The sequence below is a fragment of the Centropristis striata genome, chromosome 13, assembly GCF_030273125.1.
Source record: "Centropristis striata isolate RG_2023a ecotype Rhode Island chromosome 13, C.striata_1.0, whole genome shotgun sequence".
NCBI classification, from domain to species: domain Eukaryota; kingdom Metazoa; phylum Chordata; class Actinopteri; order Perciformes; family Serranidae; genus Centropristis; species Centropristis striata.
Genome location: NC_081529.1, coordinates 35,800,534 through 35,821,708, shown reverse-complemented (window position 1 = coordinate 35,821,708; position 21,175 = coordinate 35,800,534). Strand labels below are relative to the sequence as shown.

At 37.0% G+C, this 21,175-nt stretch overlaps 2 protein-coding genes and 1 long non-coding RNA gene across 6 annotated transcripts in view; all 3 read left to right on the top strand.

Annotated features, from left to right (window-relative positions):
• Positions 1 to 4,913, top strand: part of rhot1a (ras homolog family member T1a) — a 37,943-nt gene extending 33,030 nt beyond the window's left edge. For 2 of the 3 annotated variants that reach the window (XM_059347134.1, XM_059347132.1), the window contains one exon: positions 4,329 to 4,913. In XM_059347134.1, the coding sequence (XP_059203117.1) occupies positions 4,329 to 4,446 (118 nt within the window). In that variant the 3' untranslated portion in view covers positions 4,447 to 4,913. Of the gene's footprint in view, positions 1 to 1,222; positions 1,358 to 4,321 lie in introns of all 3 variants that reach the window. The other variant, XM_059347133.1, reaches the window with a different exon arrangement.
• Positions 4,914 to 8,293: 3,380 nt separating this feature from the next.
• Positions 8,294 to 18,967, top strand: LOC131983433 (uncharacterized). The gene is made up of 10 exons (XM_059348142.1): positions 8,294 to 8,466; positions 8,559 to 8,636; positions 8,745 to 8,777; positions 10,375 to 10,461; positions 11,400 to 11,497; positions 12,311 to 12,552; positions 12,640 to 12,714; positions 16,154 to 16,240; positions 17,386 to 17,454; positions 18,930 to 18,967. Exons 1-10 carry the CDS (start codon positions 8,404 to 8,406, stop codon positions 18,965 to 18,967), a joined length of 870 nt encoding a protein of 289 aa, XP_059204125.1. The 5' UTR covers positions 8,294 to 8,403.
• LOC131982647 (uncharacterized) lies at positions 12,685 to 20,122 on the top strand. 2 transcript variants are annotated; one of them, XR_009395408.1, is made up of 4 exons: positions 12,685 to 12,714; positions 16,154 to 16,240; positions 17,386 to 17,454; positions 18,930 to 20,122. It is a non-coding gene; the product is annotated as an uncharacterized LOC131982647 (long non-coding RNA). The 2 variants fall into 2 exon arrangements; XR_009395407.1 differs by lacking the exon at positions 12,685 to 12,714 and having other exon boundaries at positions 15,989 to 16,240.
• Positions 20,123 to 21,175: the final 1,053 nt, after the last annotated feature.

Here is a 21,175-nt window from a genome sequence, read left to right as displayed (position 1 = left end):
TAGAGATTCAGGGGGTCTCCACGGGTTGTAATAAGTACAGTAAAGTTGTAATAATAAAAACAAGTCTTTACCGTCACCGTTTATTTTATGCAGGAGAAGCTCAAACACCATTTATATTCCAGACTTGAAGGTTAAAAAAAAAAAGAAAAACAACGTAAAGATGGTTACGGAGGAGTTCTGTCCAGCCCGGGAAAAAATACACAGTCAGCCTCAACTACGACCTTACATTACCGTGGTAACCAAAAGAAACAAAAGTCATTTAAAGTGACAGGACACTGAAGGCGATCATTACATCATGCAAATACACAAAACACAAGCAAACTGAGAAAACATCTTCATCAGTTTGACAACACAAGAGCAGCATTTAGAAAACGCTGCAAAGACCACAACACAACAGAAGTGTTTCCAGAGGACACTTAAAAGTGATGCACACGTCTGGATACGCTTGATATTATCACGTTATTTCAAGATAATTATAATTTCATGTTATAATGTGATATAAAGCGTTAGCCCACTAGCCCGTATCAATCACATTGCAGTGAAACAAATCAAATAAAAGAATGATTCACGTTTTAGTTGGTCTCTTTCAACAGCACCCAGTTGTTCTTGGTCCTGCTAGCCGGCTAATGTTAGCATGCTATCAATCGTCGGCTAACGTTAGCATGCTACCGATCGTCGGCTAACAGTAGCAGGCTATCGATTGCTGGCTAACGTTAGCTCTCTATGATTGTTATAACGTTATAGCGTGAAATTATCATTATCATGAAATAACGTGATAATATCGAGCGTGTCCAGACGTGTGCATCACTTTTAAGTGTCCTCTGGAAACACTTCTGTTGTGTTGTGGTCTCTGCAGTGTTTTCTAAATGCTGCGCTCGTGTTGTTAAATTGATGATGTTTTCTCAGTTTGTGTGTGTTTGTACAAATGGCAGAAAAAAAGTAACAAATATTTTGATGAGAGATTAATCTTCTTTTTTTGTTTTAGACTAAATGAACACATTTCTCTGAAACAATAATCGTAATATCTTTGCCGTTTACATTGTTGGTCGGATAAATTAAGAAGATGAAGATGTTACCTCCCTCAGGCTCTGAAAATCTGCAATTGACACTTTTTTTTCTTTGTCTTTTTTTACATTTTAGTAAGTAAATGTCAGATAAATCACAAAACAGGAGTTGGTTCAATATTACATAGTGGTGTCGCCCAGCTCTACCTGTGTGTGTGTGTGTGTCTGGGTGGAGGCGGTGGGGGGCTACCTGCTGTCAGAGCAGGATTTCAGCCTGACGCAGCAGGTTTCAGCCGTCTCCAACATGGAGGGGTCCGTCTTTATGGAGGTCTCTGCTGAGCAGCTAATCCCCCAGAAAGGTAACGGCAGAACCCAGATCCACAGAGGGAGGTGTTACGGTTTATACCGGCCTGGAGGGGGGGTGTTTGCTTATATTTCTGTCTTGAAGTGTTGAAGAGAAACTTACTGGAGTCTTTAAAGGAAAAGCTCCATATCTTGGGAAAGATGCTCGTTTATTTTCTGATGGGGAGTTTGAATAGATGGTCATTTCTTACTTTTGTTTATTTAACAGTTTTGATCATTGAAATGTTCAGGGCATGAATAGATCAGGAGTTCAGTTTCTATGTTACTAGGCCCATTTCTGGGAAAAAAACAGGTAAATTGACACAACATTGGGAAATAATATGAAGCTTCCACATGCTAAAAATTACAAAAATGTATCTGCTTGTGCCAATGTTTTGTTTATTTTGGTGAAACTTTAAATGAAATGGTGATGAAAATATCACTATTTTAAGCTCATATCTGGTCATTTTTCATGACCAAAACATTTGTCGCTGAAGGCTGAAAATCAGGCCATAAATTCTGTTTTTATGATTTCTAGTGATGATAAATTGTGTAATTCTGGTGATTTCTAAACAATTATTTTAATGAAAACATGCCTTTCAAACCCACTGGAGGGTTGTGGGGTTCAGAGGGTTAATGCTGCAGATTTTCTGGCTGTTATTTTGTGATGTTGTAATATTTATTGAGGATTGTTTGGAGTTTTGAGTTCAGGTTGTTAGATTCAGGTGTATTGAGTTCTCCTGCCACTAGAGGGAGCTCAGGTGAGCTGTGTGAAGCTGTTTCTGTCCTTCCCCGACCAGAGGACCAGGTCCTAGAGTCTGTTGATCAGGGACACTTGGCTTTGCTGTCTCCATTCCCTCTTCTCATCGCTTGCTTTTTATTGCATAGTTCCCCAGTGTTTGTGTTTTACCAGATCAGCTGGTCCAGTGTTTGTTAGAGCAGGTGTTACCCAGTTTAAATGCCCCTTACAGGTACATCTCAAAACATTAGAATATCATGAAAAAGTTTAATATTTCTATTTATATAAATAATATAAATATATATAAATATTACTCTTTTCATGATATTCTAATTTTTTTAGATGTAGCTGTAGTTGTATTTCTTCCCCTCGTATTCTGCAGCTGCTTCTCATTACTCCAGCACCTCCTTTCTCCAAAACTAAACCAACTGTCAAGAGAAAACATGTGTTCCTGTTTGAAGCTGCTACCACAGGGGGAGATAATCATCATTTACTGTCCTGATTTTAGGAAGTTACCATTAGAGAGATAGAGGGGGGGAACGAGAGAGAGAGGAGAGAACGAGAGAGAGAGAACAAGAGAGAGACAGAGCGAACAAGAGAGAGAGAGAATGAGAGAGAGGGAACGAGAGAGAATGAGAGAGGGAACGAGAGAGAATGAGAGAGGGAACGAGAGAGAATGAGAGAGAGGGAACGAGAGAGAGAGAGAGGGAACGAGAGAGAGAGAGAGGGAACGAGAGAGAGAGAGGGAACGAGAGAGAGAGAGAGAGAACGAGAGAGCGAGAGAGAGAATGAGAACAAGAGAGAGTGAAAGAGAGCGAGAACAAGAGAGAAAGAGAGAGAGTGAAAGAGAACGAGAGAGAGAAAGAGAGAGAGAACAAGAGCGTAAGAGAACGAGAACAAAAGGGAGAGAATGAGAACAAGAGAGAGAGAGAACGAGAGAATGAGATAGAGGGAACGAGAGAGAAGGAACGAGGGAGAGAGAGAGAATGAGAGAGAGGGAACGAGAGAGAAAATGAGAGAGAGAGAGAAAATGAGAGAGAGAGAGGGAACGAGAGAGAGAGAGGGAACGAGAGAGAAGAGAAAGAGATCGAGAACGGCAACAAGAGAAAGGGAGCGAGTGAGAGAACGAGAACAAGAGAGAGAGCGAACAAGAGAGTGAAAGAGAACAACAACAAGAGAAAGAGAACGAGAACAAGGGAGAGAGCGAGCGAGAGAGAGAATGAGAACAAGAGAGAGTGAAAGAGAGCGAGAACAAGAGAGAAAGAGAGAGTGAAAGAGAACAAGAGAGAGAGAGAGAGAGAACAAGAGAGAGAAAGAGAGCGAGAACAAGAGCGTAAGAGAACGAGAACAAAAGGGAGAGAATGAGAACAAGAGAGAGAGAGAACGAGAGAATGAGATAGAGGGAACGAGAGAGAAAATGAGAGAGAGAGAGAAAATGAGAGAGAGAGAGGGAACGAGAGAGAGAGAGGGAACGAGAGAGAAGAGAAAGAGATCGAGAACGGCAACAAGAGAAAGGGAGCGAGTGAGAGAACGAGAACAAGAGAGAGAGCGAACAAGAGAGTGAAAGAGAACAACAACAAGAGAAAGAGAACGAGAACAAGGGAGAGAGCGAGCGAGAGAGAGAATGAGAACAAGAGAGAGTGAAAGAGAGCGAGAACAAGAGAGAAAGAGAGAGTGAAAGAGAACAAGAGAGAGAGAGAGAGAGAACAAGAGAGAGAAAGAGAGCGAGAACAAGAGCGTAAGAGAACGAGAACAAAAGGGAGAGAATGAGAACAAGAGAGAGAGAGAACGAGAGAATGAGATAGAGGGGAACGAGAGAGGGGGAACGAGGGAAGAGAGAGAGAGAGAGAATGAGAGAGAGGGAACGAGAGAGAAAATGAGAGAGAGGGGAAACGAGAGAGAACGAGAACAAGAGAGAGAACGAGAACAAGAGAGAGAGAGAACGAAAACGAGAGAGTGAGAGAGAACGAGAGGGAAAGAACAAAAGAGTGAGAACAAGAGAGAGAGAGAATAAGAACAAGAGAGAGAGAGAGAGAGAACAAGAGAGAGATAGAAAGAGAGAACGAGAGAACATGACTTTGTTTTGCCATTTAGGAACTCCTCTGAGTTAGATTGTGTTGAATGCTGCTGTCTCTGTTTCTTGCGACCCCTAACCTCTCTCTCTCTCTCTCTCTCTCTCTCTCTCTCTCTCTCTCTCTCTCTCTCTCTCTCTCTCTCTCTCTCTCTCTCTCTCTCTCTCTCAGACACATGGCCCAGGCGGACCTGAAGAACTCGACCTTCTGGCTGAGAGCGAGCGTGGGCGCCACCGTCTTCGCCGTTCTGGGCTTCGCCATGTACAGAGCTCTGCTCAAACAGCGGTGATCACACGGCGCCACGCGGCTGTTCCCTCCTGTTGACACCCCCCCTCCTCTCCACCTCCACCTGAAAGACTCTAAAGGACTGGCTGACTAACCATTGCCTCCGCCCCAACCCCCCCCCCCCTCTTGACTCCACCTCATCCCCTTCCCACAATGCAACACGGGCAAGAAACAAACATTTTATATGCATTTAGAAATGAAGAGTGGTTACCTTTTCTGTTAATGTCGTGGGGCTAAAGGGGGCAGGTTACTGTTGAAATTTCACATATTTGAATTTGTAAATGCTGACATTCTGTGATCTGTTGGTCTAGTCTAGTCTAGTCTAGTCCAGGTCAGACGCTACTAGTCACAGCTGATCCATCCCGTAGGAAAAATGAGTTGCTCATGTGTTGCTTAATCTCTTCTCGTAGATCAGTTTGAGCTTCTCATATTCATTCTGTCATCATTTGTTTCTAAGATAAGCTGAAAAGAGACGAGACATCTATGGGCTGAAATATGTGCCACCAGAAAATGAATTTGAATTATTTATATTTGAATTTGAATTGCTTAACTTGAATAATTGCATGAAAAAAACTGAATTTGAATCACATAATTTGAATTTGTATTGTTCAATTTGAATCGTTGCATTTAAAAAACTAAATCTGAATTGTAATTTGAAATTTAATTTATTAGTTTGGAACTGAAACATTCAGTTCTCAAAATTTTATTACAAGTTTCTGGGAGGAAGATACACAGAGCGCCTCTTCAGCCAATCAGAACCTCCGATTTTTTTAATATCATTTGTTGCCACCCGGTTGCCATGGCGCCCCTTCGGCCAATCAGCACCTCCGTTCAGTTCCAGCTTCATCCATTGGTCGAGCCAGTCTAACTTCATCCTCCGTTTCGTGGCGAGTGGCAACCGGGTAGCAACAAATGTTACGAAAGAAAACGGAGGTGCTGATTGGCCGAAGGGGCGCTATGGCAACCGGGTGGCAACAGATGTTTCAAAAGAAAACGGAGGTTCTGATTGGCCGAAGAGGCGCTCTGTGTATCTACGTCCCAGAAAATCGAATTTGAATTGTGAGAACTGAATGTTTCAGTTCCAAACTAATAAATTCTATTTCAAATTACAATTCAGATTCAGTTTTTCAATGCAATGATTCAAATTGAACAATACAAATTCAAATGATGTGATTCAAGTTCAGTTTTTTAATGCAATTATTCAAGTTAAGCAATTCAAATTCAAATATAAATCATTCAAATTCAGTTTCTGGTGGCTCATATTTCAGCCATTTGAACAATACTTGAGAAGTGATAAACTGAGGAGATCTCATAGCTGTATATGCCCCTGATGTCTCCATTATGTCTCAATTCAATTCTCCTTCAAAATAACCAAGACATAATTAAGATCAGGGGAATTATACGATTATAAGAAGCTCAAACTGATCTCAGAAGAGATTTAGCAACTCGTTTTTCCTCCGGGAGTCCTCTTTTATTTTCTTCTCAGGTCAGTATTATTAGTTAGACATGTTGAGACCAGAGAGAGGCCGCCATCCACAGCAACACCACAAAGGGACTTGAACCTGTCGATAGATGTGTATATGCAGTATATAATGTACGTATTCCTCAAGACTTTTAGGATTTGAACTCATCACAGGTGTTAGAGCTCCATCTTAACACTAGAAAGGTCATGGTTGGCATGCACTTGTTTATTTTGTGTGTTAATTTATTAACCCGTTTTTGTTTTTCTTGTCTATTTTGAGTGCATGAAACAGATGGAGGGATTTACATTTTCCATGTATTTTTGTATTTAGTATTATTATCAAAGCTGTCCTCATCATGGCGTGACATGTCATGAATTTCTGTTTTTATTTTTCTGGTTTTCAAATAGAGCTTTTTGTCCCTCATGTTATATTTTTATGAAGTTAGAGGCACCATAGAACAAGAAATTATGCTATTAACAACAACAACAAACAGCCATTCAGCGCACCTCTCCCACCTTAAAACTAAAAAAATAAGAAAAAGAAAAAAAAAGTGTTTCTTCTCTCATTCTTCTCTTTTTTCCAGCATTTACAATAAAGAATTGTATGATCTGGCTCAGCCATGTTTGCGTGTTATTGGGTGAAATGACTAAATTTAGCAGCAACGAGGAAATAAAATGGTTTTAAATATCTGTAATAAATGACATTTACACCCACTGATGTCATGCTGTGTTTGACTTTAATACTTCCCCATTTATTTATGTTATATTTTGTATTACTAACCCTCTATGGTACACATTATGATACCAAGTAGGGCTGGGCGATATTGACCAAAAGTCATATCCTGATATTTTTAGGCTGAATATCGATAAACAATATCCTGATATTTTTATTGCAAAGAGAGCAAATATTCTAAGTCAAATATGACATGTCACAAGTAGTTTTATTGAAACTTTATTTAATTGGTGAATATAAATACTGTCTAACAACAGGAGAACCTTTTTTTTTTTTTAAATCAAAGCTACATAAAGAGAACATTTAAATAAAAAAAGTATCTTAAATAAAAATAGCCAATGAAATAATCTTTTTCTGAAATAAATAAATTTATATGAGAAAATAATAACGAACATTACAAATACATCAATATATTTTTTATATCGCCCAGCCCTAATACTAGTAAGGGAAAACAAAGTTTGGAGTGGGTTTTTTTTGTCTCAAAATAGACTAAATAAACACAATGTTAAGAATTTAATTTTATAATTTTAAGGGTTTTTTTGGAAGTTTTTGGGGTTTGTTGCCCATAGGCAACATTGTACCATAAGTGTGCACAATTGAAAGAGGTTTTTCAATTTAAACATTAAAACATTTCATTTAAAAACATTATGAAAGGAACTTTTTTTAACCGGTTTCTTGTCTGAACCAACGAGCCACACTGTAAAAAATAATCTGTTTAATTTAGGGTAAAATACCAGCAGCTGTGGTTTCCAAAACTTCACCATAATAAATTACAGTGAGTGGGTTTTCTACTGTAAATTTACATGTAAATATCAGCAAAAACTGTAATTTAGACTGAATATTCCTGTTATTTTTAGGGTAATTGTGTTATTGTGACATCATGGTATTTCTCCATTAGCTTTAGAGCTGCAACAATTAATGGATGAATCGAACAATAATCGATTATTAAATGTGTTTTTTAAAATAATTTTTTATGTTTTTTATGTGTGTTTTTGTATTTTTTGTGCTTTATGTAATTTTTGTGTGTGATTTTTGTTTATTTTTGTGTGTTTTTTGTAATTTTTTGTGTGTTTTTAAGTCTGTTTTTTTTCTTTTTTTTCAGTTCATGTGTTTTTTTGTTAATTTTTGTGTGTTTCTGTATTTTTTTCTGTGTTTTTTCTGTGTGTGGTCTGTGTGTTTTTATGTGTTTTTTTAATTAATTTTGTGTGGGGTTTTTTAAATAATTTTTTGTGTGGTTTTTTTTTTTTTTTTGTGTTTTTTGTGTTTCAAAATCTTGATCCAGTAAGTCAAAATGACATAATAATAATAATAATAATAATAATAATCATAACCAGGTGAGGTTGAGCTGAAAAAGATGATACCAGCATGACATGGTTATCATTATCTAAGTTACATATACAGTGTAACTGTAAAAGAGTCAAAAACCAACAAAACAGCCCCAAACTCCAAAGGGTTAAGCACAGTATTTATTTATTTATGTATGTATTTATGTATTTCTATGTAATAAGTTTAGTTCCACCACTGGTGAAATGACTGTGACACCTATTGTTTTTGTGGGCCTGTGGGACTTTAGTGAAGCAGAATAGAGAAGTGATAATGTGATGGTTGTGAACGATACTGTCTCCGTCTGTCAGAGGAGGAAGTCAACACCACACACACACACACACACACACACACACACACACACACACACAGTGTGACAGGTAGACAGACTTAAAAGAAGCTGCAGCTGCAGAGTGACACAGATCTGATCTAGTGGACTCAACATGTCTTTAGATGGGACTAAATTATTGCTTGAAGGCTTCCTGCAGAAAAGAAAAGACACTATGGTGAGTTAACAACTAGGGTGAATATACATTTATTTTAAAAAAAAAGTGGTTAGAAAAGTGGAAATGTGACTATTTTTGTTCCCTTTCTACAGAAAATCAGATGGGTGACGTATTGGTTCAGGCTTCAAAATACAACTTTATTCTTCTACACACAGAAGAACGGCAGCGCTGTGAGCACACTGAGTTTATATTATACACACTAATAGAATAATTTACTTTATTTTTTAAAGATCTCAATTACCCAGAGGTTTTTATTATTATCATTGTTCTCTTCACAGTCACACCTGAGAGGACATTACTACATTTACACAGTAAGTCCTCCACAAATAATCTGTTGATCTGTAAAAGAGGAAACTGTCTTATTTATTACATTTCTTGCTGTTTTTTACTCTCCTACATGTATTTGACCTCTTCAGTCACTTGTTACTAAAGCAAAAATATAACAAGTTACAAAGTACATTTACTCAAATACTTTACTTGACTTCAAACACTGTAAAATAAATAAAAAACTGTTGTTTTTACACTTAAAAAAAACAAACCAGCAGCTGTGGTTGCCAGAACTTTACCGTAATAAATACAGTGTAACTTTTTCTAATATTACGGTAAAATGATATTAGCACTGTTGATTTGACGTTTAAGATTGGCATTTTATTCCATATTTTACCATAGAAAAATAAAATAGTACCTGTGAAGGAAATTTGGTGTTTCCTGCATGGTGGGACATGAAGTAGGCGGCGAAGATAGGGCCGCATTGAGTCTTGTTGAAGAATCAATGCTGGGAAATACAACAGTCGAGCGGTGTACGGGACTTTGTTGTACTGTAAAAGAGCCATTTGGGATTGTGCGGTGTATGGAACACGAATGTGCTAATAAAACTTGCGGAACAGAGTATTGAGTGCTTTGTGTTTGCTCAGCTCACCCATTAACTTAGTGCAGTTGTCAAAATTGCCACGACATACCATATAATGTCATATAATTGACAAGAAAATACATTATAAATGAAAACGCATTAATTAAAGATTTTACCATTAAATATTACAGTATATATATTTTTTTAGAGATATGGTGTTTAGTATATTTATCTGTAATAAAAAAGTATTTTTACAAAAAATAAATGCTAAAATTACAGGGATGTCTTGCTTATATATTACAGAATATTTTTGTTGGTAATGTATTTTTTTTTTAAACTGTAAAAAATACTGTTTTGGCTTTGTACAGAAAAAAAAATCGTAGGTATTTTTTGAGGAAAAATTAATTTGTTAATGATATGTAACTATTTAATTGTTGTTTTTCCCTGTCCTTATATTGTAATCATTGCATTTTATTTTTGTGGTTTGACATTTACAGTGTTTTATTGTTACTGAAACTATATTAACCCATTTATTATTTTACGTCTTTTACTGTCATGGTTTTGCAGTTTTTCACCGTAAAATCTACATACATTTTTTACAGTGTATATGCAATTGTACTTTACTTCAATAGTTTCTTGTTATGCCACTTTATACTTCTACTACACTACATTTCAGACAGAAATATTGTTCTCTTTACTCCTACATTTACCTGACATCTTTTATTTTAAACTAGTGTCAGAAAATGTATTGGAAATTATTTTGATGAAGCCATTTCTCATGTAAAAAAAAACAAAAATCATAGTTCTATAGCCTCACAAATGTGAAGATTTGTTGCTTTTCCTTTTAAAAATTGTAATTATTGTAAAATTTTCTGAATACTTTTTACATTTGGACCGTTTGTTGAAAAAACAACAAGCCTGTTTTAACGAGTAAACTTTTAAAAGCATGACTGCTGCGTGTGAAGAGATTCAAGTACTTTCTCTACTACTGTTGCTTTGTTTAACTGTTTAATTTGTTGTTCAGAGTGTTTTAAGTGTGTGTCCTCCTCTCTGGACAGGTTCAGTCGGTGCGAGACGTCCAGAGAGTCGACAACAAACGCTTCATGTTTGAGATCATCATGAACAGCGGGAAGAGGAAACTGTTGGTGAGTCATCGTGGCGAGACCACAAACTAATAAAGCTGCTGCAGGAGGTTTAGTTCATGGTGCCATAAGCCTGCCAGCAGTCCCCCCAAAACCACTGGGTCTGTGTGTTGACACGTGTATAGTGACCTATATATTCACATTAACCCTTTGATGCACAACATGGGTCTAACCCAGGGGGCTCAAACTCAAATTACCTGGAGGCAGTATCACAATGACCAAAAAAAGACACAAAATGACTAAAAAAAGACACAAAATGACCAAAAAAGACACAAAATGACCAAAAAAGACACAAAATTACTAAAAAAGACACAAAATGACAGAAAAAAAATTAAATTACTTTAAAAAAACACAAAATGACTAAAAAAAGACACAAAATGACCAAAAAAGACACAAAATTACTAAAAAAGACACAAAATGACAGAAAAAAAACTAAATTACTTTAAAAAGACACAAAATGACCAAAAAAAAGACACAAAATGACCAAAAAAAGACACAAAATGACCAAAAAAGACACAAAATTACTAAAAAAAAGGACAAAATTACTAAAAAAGACACAAAATTACAAAAAAAGGACAAAATGACCAAAAAAGACACAAACTTACTAAAAAAGACACAAAATTACCAAAAAAAAAGGACAAAATTACCAAAAAAGACACAAATTGACTAAAAAAAGACACAGAATGACAGAAAAAACACTAAATTACTTTAAAAAGAAACAAAATTACCATAAAAGAAAAAAAATACAAAAAAAAGACACAAAATTACCGTGGGCCACGAGTTTGAGACCCCTGCTATAGAGTCTATAGTCTCATCTAAAGACATGTTGGCCTTCAGTAGATCGTAGTTATTGCACTCTGTGGTTACCACTTATTTTAACTCTATCTACCTGTGTGTGTGTGTGTGTGTGTGTGTGTGTGTGTGTGTGTGTGTGTGTGTAGGCAGCAGAGACAGCAGCTCTCAGACAGCAGTGGGTCGGATCTCTGTGGCAGGCCATGAACCTCTCCACCTCGCTGCTGTCAGACTCCAGGAGATTACAGTAAGAGAGGAGGAGAGAGGAGAGGAGAGGAGAGGAGAGGAGAGGAGAGGAGAGGAGAGGAGAGGAGAGGAGAGGAGGAGGTTCCTCATGACTTAGGCCCCGTTTACACGAGGAAGCTCGCGGGTAAAAACGACAAAATATTTTATCGGAAGTGCCTTTCGTTTAGACGGTGACGGCGTTTTGGGGGCTTAAAGATGCAAAAATCTGAAACCACCTTCCAAAGTGGAAAAGTTAAATACGCTCCTCTGATCTGATCTGCTCACGTCACGTATGTGTTTACGTCACATACATGCTCCAGGACAGGAAATAAAGAAACGTGGGATTATTTCCATGGTGGGACCTTCAAGCTGCTCTGGCAGCTCTAATAAACTTACAGGAGTCTTTCCACCAAATGTCCAGGATATGTACAGATAGTATTAGTGAACAGAGAAGGATCTGGAATTACCTCCATCACATTCTGGATGCAGCGATTGGTGGGAGGAGCCAGACGGCTGTGAACGAGACCTGGGAGATCTAGTGATGGTGGAGAACTTTGTGGAAGGAGTAGCTGATGAAAATGTGTGGCGTGAAAACTTCTGCATGCCCAAAGATGCTCTTATGGCTTTAAGTGATGCCGCCTGGCTGCATACAATCACATTTCACACACTTTTGCGTCACCGTATGCAGCAGATTTCCTCCCGAAAACGCTTGTCTAAACGAGGAATAAAAAGTGAAAACGCGACGCCACTTTTGCGTCTTCTGTTCAGACCGTCCTCGTGTAAACGGAGCCTCAGAGTGGAAATGACTAAAATAAACTGTTTGTCTCCTGGTCAGGCTGAAGGTGTGTGAGCAGCAGAGAGAGAGGCTGAACAGCAGCGCTCCCCTCTGCTCTCTGTCTGACAGAGTGATGGAGTCTCTGCCTCCTCGGCCCCTCTCGGCCCCGGACCCCACAGGCTTCACCCACCAACACCCCCCCACCACCTCCTCCACCACCTCCCCATCTGAGGAGGAGGAGAACCAAGAGGAGAACCCGTACCAGATGCCTCGTCCAGTCCTCAGCTACCAGCACCACAACGGTTAGCTTTGCACAAAGATTGCATAATTTCATCTTTACAACTTTTAAAAAAAAAATTGAGTTTCATCAGCGTGGTTTCTGTCTCCAGGTGACGGCCCACAGTGGTCCGCTGGGCTGAGAGATGCAGAGGAAGGAGACTACGACATCCTGCCACTTAGAAACAGTAAGATCTAAACCCTCTAGGGCAGCTGTTCTCAACCTTTTTCTTGAGGGACCCACATTTTTACCATTGTAAACTTTGGCGACCCCCCCATGGTCCATTGCTTCTATGTAGCCGAACTCAATTTGACTTTCATGTTACCCTCTCTTTTTCTTTTTGAGATATTCAGCATTTTAGTCTCCCTGACGCTTCGCCATTTTTCCATTAGCTCTGTGTTTCTGTTGTTAGGTGAGGTTACCGCTAGTTGAGGTTACCGCTAGGTGAGGTTACCGCTAGTTGAGGTTACCGCTAGTTGAGGCTACCTCTAGGTGAGGTTACCACTAGGTGAGGTTACCGCTAGTTGAGGTTACCGCTAGTTGAGGTTACCGCCAGGTGAGGTTATCGCTAGGTGAGGTTACCGCTAGGTGAGGTTACCACTAGGTGAGGTTACGGCTAGGTGAGGTTACGGCTAGGTGATGTTACCGCTAGGTGAGGTTACCGCTAGGTGATGTTACCGCTAGGGGAGGTTACGGCTAGGTGAGGTTACCGATAGGGGAGGTTACCGCTAGGTGAGGTTACCGCTAGGTGAGGTTACGGCTAGGTGAGGTTACCGCTAGGTGAGGTTACCGCTAGTTGAGGTTACTTCTAGGTGAGGTTACGGCTAGGTGATGTTACCGCTAGGTGAGGTTACCGCTAGGTGATGTTACCGCTAGGGGAGGTTACGGCTAGGTGAGGTTACCGCTAGGTGAGGTTACCGCTAGTTGAGGTTACTTCTAGGTGAGGTAACCGCTAGTTGAGGTTGCCGCTAGTTGAGGTTACCACTAGTTGAGGTTACCGCTAGTTGAGGTTGCCGCTAGGTGAGGTTACCACTAGGTGAGGTTACCGCTAGGTGAGGTTACCGCTAGGTGAGGTTACCACTAGGTGAGGTTACCACTAGGTGAGGTTACCGCTAGGTGAGGTTACCTGTGTATACTGCAGGAGGGATGTTACACATGTCCTTATTCTCGCGATATAGCCTTTATTTTTAAACTTTTCTATAGCGATTTTTCTATTTAAATAAATGAATAAACGTTTAATGTAGCCCTTATTTAGTTGTTTCTGTCCCACTAATGAATTAAATGCTGACTCATCTATATTTTAACACATTAGATCTATTACATCACTTAAAATCAAGAGGGCTTTGCTGCTCTATGGTACGCATTATGATGCCAGTTAGGAAAAAATGTTTGGAGTGTTTTTTTGTCTTAAAATAGACTAAATAAACATAATCTGCAAAAAGTAGAAGTGTGAAGGAGAAGTTTTTGGGGTTTGTTGTCTGTAGGCAACATTTTACCATAACGGTGCCTAAGTGAAAAAGAACGTTTTTAAAATTAATTTTAACATTATTTATTGAATAAACATGTGTAAAAGATTCAGTATCTTCAACAGGGAACAATACAGAACATTTTAAATGTAAAAACATTATAAAAGGAACTTTTTTAGCCGGTTTCTTGTCTGAATGTTGCCTGTAGGAAACATTGAACCATTGAAATGAATGTCTTCAACAGTCTAAGTGGATGAAACTATCAGAAATGAAGCTTTATTCTCCTATCAGTAGGAATATTTTTTTTCCAGTTGGAAAAGGGCCAGGAAATTATGTTTTGACGTTTTGAGTGATTTTTTGTGGTGCAAACTGTTTCCTTTGGAAAAGTCTGTAAAATAGTGTTTCAATATGGCCTCCTGGAGGTCATGTGACAGATTAAAGCATTGCTATTGGTTCCCTATACTCTTCCCTCTTTTTTAAAGTATCACATCACTCAAAAACATGACTTGTAGAAATCTGACAGAACAAAAATGGGGCAACACCGTACCATAGAGCAGCTATTCTCAACCTTGGGGTCCCGACCCCAATTGGGGTCGCGAGATGTTTTCTGGGGGTCGCCAAATCATTTTGGAAGTCAGCTCTGTCAGGTCTCCACTGAGTTAAAGTGTTTTAGTCTTTATAGTCATTTAATGTCTTTTTTTAGTCATTTTGTGTCTTTATTTGGTAATTTTGTGTCTTTATTTGGTAATTTTGTGTCTTTATTTGGTAATTTTGTGTCTTTTTTGGTCATTTTATTTCTTTTCTGGTCATTTTGTGCCTTTTTTTGATCATTTTGTGGTCAATTTGTGTCTTTTTTGGTCATTTTGTTTCTTTTTTGGGTGATCTGAACTGTGTGTGTGAGATTGTGTTCAGTGAGCGGGGGTCGCGGACAACATGCATGTTAAATTGGGGGTCGCGACTCAAAAAGGTTGAGAACTACTGCCATAGAGGGTTAAATATATGGTCTTGAATATAGTTTCAAGCTGGTTATGAAGTCTCAGTTTAATACTGATTTCCACTATGTGGCCTATATAAGCAAACAAAAGCATCAGGGAGAATATTGGCTATTCCAATAACGTTTTCCTTAATACTCTGCCAGAGTCAGATTATCGGTGAAATCAGTCAAAAATGATTTAGAGCCTGTTTTACATTTAGTTTTACAGTGAGCAGCATCTTAGCCAGTTAAAGGGAAGCAGCAGGAGGAGATTTTTTCTGTTGTGAATTTTTATTTTGTTGCTATATTTTGTGGTTATGGTTGATACAGGAGCAAGATCAACAAAGAGAAAGAGAAAATAATTTACAGAAGACAAAAAAACAAGCTAAAAAGGAAAGTGATGAGTGAGAACATGAGTCAACGTGGGTCATTTAAGGGAAGAGGGAACATCTTTTGGTTAGTCTTCGTAGGAACAGCACACATGAAACTGATAATGTTAACGATGGTTCCAGTAACACCAGGCTCCTCAGAAATCTCCAAAATGACCAAAAGTTTTTTTAACCCAAATCTCAACATGGATTCTTCTATGTTGACCCAAAGATCTTTATATATTGATGTGATATTCTGGAGGGTTTTTATCACCATTTTTATCTATTCTAGATATGAATAAAATAGCATTATTGAGCACCAAATGTGTGTAACAAATGGTATCAACCCAAAAATTGCTGCATCAACAACTTTAGAAAGCGTCCCCTAATGTTATGACCCTTTATTCACCATAATAGGCTTCAATAAATAAATCATTCATTCATTAAGTCTTTTTAATTAGATGTTTTTGACCAGAACAACTTGAGCTTCATCTCAGATTAATCTTCAGGTTCTCAGCTTTCAGATGATGTCAACCTCTTCTATGACATTTATTGTTGACCTGCTATCTCCCCCTAAACATCCACTGCACAAACAACCAGAAAGCTCTTTGATCAATAACAGGATGAAACTTTCACCATCGTCTTAATACAGTTATTAATCTTACATTGTCACAAATTAATCCCCCCCCAAAAAACAACACAATGTGTTAGTTCTCTGTAGTTTCTTTAAATTTACCATCTACCATTCACAGTTATTATATATATTATATTATATTATTATTATACCAGAACCTGTCCTGTGTTGTTTTGTCTCTTTAGAGGTTTGTGAGATCAACGAGTCACCAGAAACTGATGAAGGCGTCTATGACGTTCCTCTGTCCTACAGGAGAACCCATCAACATCACAGTGAGATCATAATAATAATCATAATACATTCAATTTTTATAGTGCTTTTTGGTAATTTTGTGTCTTTTTTTTAGTAATTTTGTGTCTTTTCAAAATGATTTTGTCTATTTTTTAGTAATTTTGTCTTTTTTTTGTAATTTTGTGTCTTTTTTTAATAATTTTGTCTTTTTTTTAATAATTTTGTCTTTTTTTGTAATTTTGTCTTTTTTGTAATTTTGTGTCTTTTTTTAATAATTTTGTCTTTTTTCGTAATTTTGTGTCTTTTTTTAATAATTTTGTCTTTTTTTTAGTAATTTTGTGTATTTTTATGGTCCTTTTGTGTCTTTTTTGGGTCATTTTGTGTCTTTTGAAAAATAATTTTGTGTCTTTTTAAAGTAATTTTGTGTCTTTTTTGGTCATTGGGTCTTTTTTTAATAATTTTGTCCTTTTTTTGTAATTTTGTGTATTTTTATGGTCATTTTGTGTCTTTTTTTGGTCATTTTGTCTCTTTTTAAAGTCATTTTTTGTCTTTTTAAAGTAATTTTGTGTCTTTTTTTGGACATTTTGTGTCTTTTTTTTAAATAATGTTGTCTTTTTTAGTAATTTTGTGTATTTTTTGGTAATTTTGTGTCTTTTTAAAGTAATTTTGTGTTTTTTTTGTAATTTTGTGTCTTTTTTAAATAATTTTGTCTTTTTTAGTAATTTTGTGTCTTTTTTGGTCATTTTGTGTCTTTTTTGGGTCATTTTGTGTCTTTTTTAAAATAATTTTGTGTCTTTTTAAAGTAATTTTGTGTCTTTTTTTGGTCATTTTATGTCTTTTTGGGGTTATTTTGTGTCTTTTTTGAGTAATTTTGTGTCTTTTTTTGGTCATTTTGATACTGCCTCTAACGGCCCCCAGGTAATTTGAGTTTCAGACCCCTCCTCTAGAGTCTATAGTCCCATCTAAAGACATGTTGGCCTTCAGTAGATCGTAGTTATTGCATTTTTATAGCTTTTAAAGGTACTCAAAGTCGCTTAACATAACAGAAGTTAGACACAAAATGCAGAAGAAAACAGAACTAAACAGAGACCACATGTTTGTTTTTGTTGTTCCCTCCTAGCGGCTAGCTTTAAAACATATGTTTCTACTAAAATAATGTATTTTTGTTTTTCACCGTTTATTTCAGACCCGACAGAGAGCGTCTATGACGTGCCGAGCTCCCTGATGATGAGGATGATTCCTGATCACACCAGAGGTAAACCTGCTGCATGTTATTCTCACTTTACACCTTTTATAAAGCTTCTTCTTACACGCTCTCATGAGCAGTGCTGGGAGTTCAAAACCTATTCAACTACAAGTTATAGATCTGTTAGATTCCTCAAATCAAATAATATATTCCAAATACTCTGGATTACTTTTGAAATCGTCACACTGAGCTCATTTATCTGCAAACTGATCTGCACGCTGATTAAAGTGATTTTTACTGTTGTTGGCAACTAACCATAATATTTAAGATAAGTGCAGTGATCTTACAGAGTTAATAAACAAACTTATAAACAGACAAACAAATCAACAAACTAACCAAACTGAAAACATGACATGATGATGATAAAGTAATTTCTTCAAGTTTTGTGTTTCTAAAGACTGTAACTATATTCATGAATACCACCAATTTAAACATTTACTCATATTTTTAATTTTAAATATGTAATACTGTTAAATTTATACAGAATGATTTATGTAACAAACGCTCAGGGTTCCCACTCATTTTCATGCAAAAAAATTCAAAACCTTTCCACGACTTTTAAAGGACCCAAAGTAGAATTTCCATCCAGGTGGATGAAAGTTTGGAAAACAATGCTGCAAAATACACGATCGCCCATGAAGTTGGAATACTTTTTTTTTTTTTCCTCTTACCATGAAATGATTGTGGTGTGAAATGTGATTTATTATTGACAGATAACGTGTATATCTTCTCAAAACTTTATTAATTAATCTCTTCCAAACATATCATAATGAAAATGAAAACCACAATTAACAGATGATTGTGTCTGAAAACAAAATTATTCCAACCTTATGGGCGACTGTGCAAGTGCCTTATAGGCTTCAAAGTTATTATAGTTATCGAAAACTAATGAAATAATGAAAACTAGAATTGAAAAAACATTTTTGTTAACTGAAATAAGCACATTAGTTTAATACTTTCTTCCATGACTGTATTGTTGGTCATTTTGTGTCTTTTAAAAAAAAATTTAAATAATTTTTACATCTAATTTTGGTCATTTTTTTCTTTTCTTTTTTATCATTTTAACATCTATTTTGGTCATTTTGTGTCTTTTTTGAAAATTCTTACATCTATTTTTGGTAATTTTCTTTCTTTTTTGATCATCTTTATATCTATTTTTGGTTAATTTGTGTCTATTTCAATCATTTTGTGTCCTTTTTTGGTCATTTTTACATCAATTTCGTTATTTTGTGTCTTTTCTGATCATTCTAACATCTATTTTTGATCAATTTTTGGCTATTTCTATAATTTTGTGTCCATTTTTACATCTGCAGTCATGGAAACATTCTTGATAATAACCAAAATCAGTAAAACTCCTAGATTTACTAAAGACTTTCAGCTTTTAGTCTGGGATTGGAACATCTTTTAGTGGAAACCCAGCATAACTGCACATTTTTTTCTTATCTTTGCATCTCAAACTTTTCACGGTTTGTTTGTGTTTGCAGAGGAGCAGCAGGACGACGGCGTCTACTGGGCGCTCTGAGGTCTGAGACGCCACTAACAGCCACATCTGACTCTCCGTACGTTTAACCTTTAGACACAGAAGAGCTGAAGCCTCATACCTGTCAGAGTGTAAATAGTGTTTGAATGCTAGGAGACAACATGCACGACCACAACAAATAGGTTGAAGTTGGGGTTTTTATTTCAGCTCCCTCGACACAAGACCCATATCATCATTTATAGCTGTAGAGACACTGCACAGAAATATCACTCTGTGGCTCACTCACACTGGTTCACAACAGGACAATGACTCATTTACATGACGCCTACATGCTTCACAGTTTAAACGTTTACACCACCAACCATATTGCTGTGTTACACACTTTGGACTGGTTCAACTGGGAATGGTTACAGCTTGTGTTTAAAACCCTTTTTAATGGGTTTAATGGAATATAAAAACAAGTTGCAGGTACACAATGAAAGGAAAATAAAACGTTTAGGCATGCCAACATTTACTCTGTTATGTCTCTTCTACTTTAAAGGCATACTATGCAGGAATTGTACTTACTGTTTGTAAACACAACATTTAAACTTGGCCACGCCTCCTCGGCTCAAACCCAACATTTACTCTTGTTTTAGAGCAAGCTGTAGCGCTGTCGAAAACAAATGCAAAATACACTAAACACAAGCAAACTGAGAAAACATCTTCCTCAATTTGACAACACAAGAGCAGCATTTAGAAAACGCTGCAAAGACCACAACACAACAGAAGTGTTTCCAGAGGACACTTAAAAGTGATGCACACGTCTGGACACGCTTGATATTATCACGTTATTTCAAGATAATTATAATTTCACGTTATAACTTCATAACGATGATAGCATGCTAACGTTAACAGCCGATCAATAGCATGTTAACATTAGCAGGCAATCAATAGCATGCTAACGTTAGCGGCTGATCTATAGCATGTAAAACGTTAGCCGATGATCGATAGCATGTTAACGTTAGCCAGTAATCGATAGCATGTTAATGTTAGCCGGCAATCGATAGCATGCTAACGTTAACTGCCGATTGATAGGATGCTAAGATTAGCCGGCGATCGCTAGCATGTTAACATTAGCCGGCGATCGCTAGCATGTTAACATTAGCCGGCGATTGCTAGCATGTTAACATTAGCCGGCGATCGATAGCATGTTAACATTAGCCGGCGATTGATAGCATGTTAACTTTAGCCGGCGATCGCTAGCATGTTAACATTAGCCGGCGATCGCTAGCATGCTAACGTTAGCCAACTCGGTGCCGACCACACCTAAAACGTGAATCATTCATTTATTGGATTTGTTTAACGGCAATGTGATTGATACGGGCTAGCAGGTTAACGCTATATATCACGTTATAACATGAAAATATCATTATCATGAAATAACGTGATAATTTCACCTTTTAACATTATACGTCAAATAATTTTACGTTATAACGTACATAGCACGCCATGATCAGCCGCTAACATTACAAAGTGAAATTATAATTTTCTTGAAATAACTTGATAATATCAAGCGTGTCCAGACGTGTGCATCACTTTTAAGTGTCCTCTGGAAACACTGTTGTGTTGTGGTCTTTGCAGCGTTTTCTAAATGCTGCTCTTGTGGTTTCAAATTGATGATGTTTTCTAAGTCTGCTTGTGTTTTGTGTATTTGCATGTTTTATTAAGTTGTGAGCTCTCATTGACACCGTACATAAGTGATGATTAATACAGATTATTTTAGCACGAGTCTATACAAAAAATCCTGCAAAGTATATCTTTAATACTACATTTCAATTTCTTCTTTTTACATCATTTTTTTTTCCTTTGGGTATTAATATTGCAGAACCTTTGAAACTAAACAAATGCTTAGTAATCATAGAGAGTGTCTGTTGAGTTCTCATGAAGTCTTCAGCTGGTGAATGCTTTAATATATTTATATGTAAACAGAAAATTATTTCCAAAAATTACATAAAATTATCTACAACACTGTATTCACAGAGGATGATAACATCTAATATTACTTTATAGACATACACACATACAGTAGCAGTTTTCATTAGACAGATATAATATTGTAGTGCAGGTTTTAGGTTGAAGTGTCAGCATAAACAAGGCCTATGTAACAAGCAATGCATAAAAAAAGTGATTTGTGCATTCTCAATTTTTTCTCAAATAATAAAAAGAATATTTGGACATCAAACGAGTAATAGGTATTTCCACTGCAAT

Bases quoted from the DNA above. Each gene is read 5' to 3' on its own strand.
- LOC131983433 (XM_059348142.1), top strand. From the start codon at position 8,404: ATGTCTTTAGATGGGACTAAATTATTGCTTGAAGGCTTCCTGCAGAAA. The intron at 16,241-17,385 runs GTGAGATCATAA...CGTTTATTTCAG, and splicing joins GAGAACCCATCAACATCACA to ACCCGACAGAGAGCGTCTAT. The intron at 17,455-18,929 runs GTAAACCTGCTG...TTGTGTTTGCAG, and splicing joins GATTCCTGATCACACCAGAG to AGGAGCAGCAGGACGACGGC.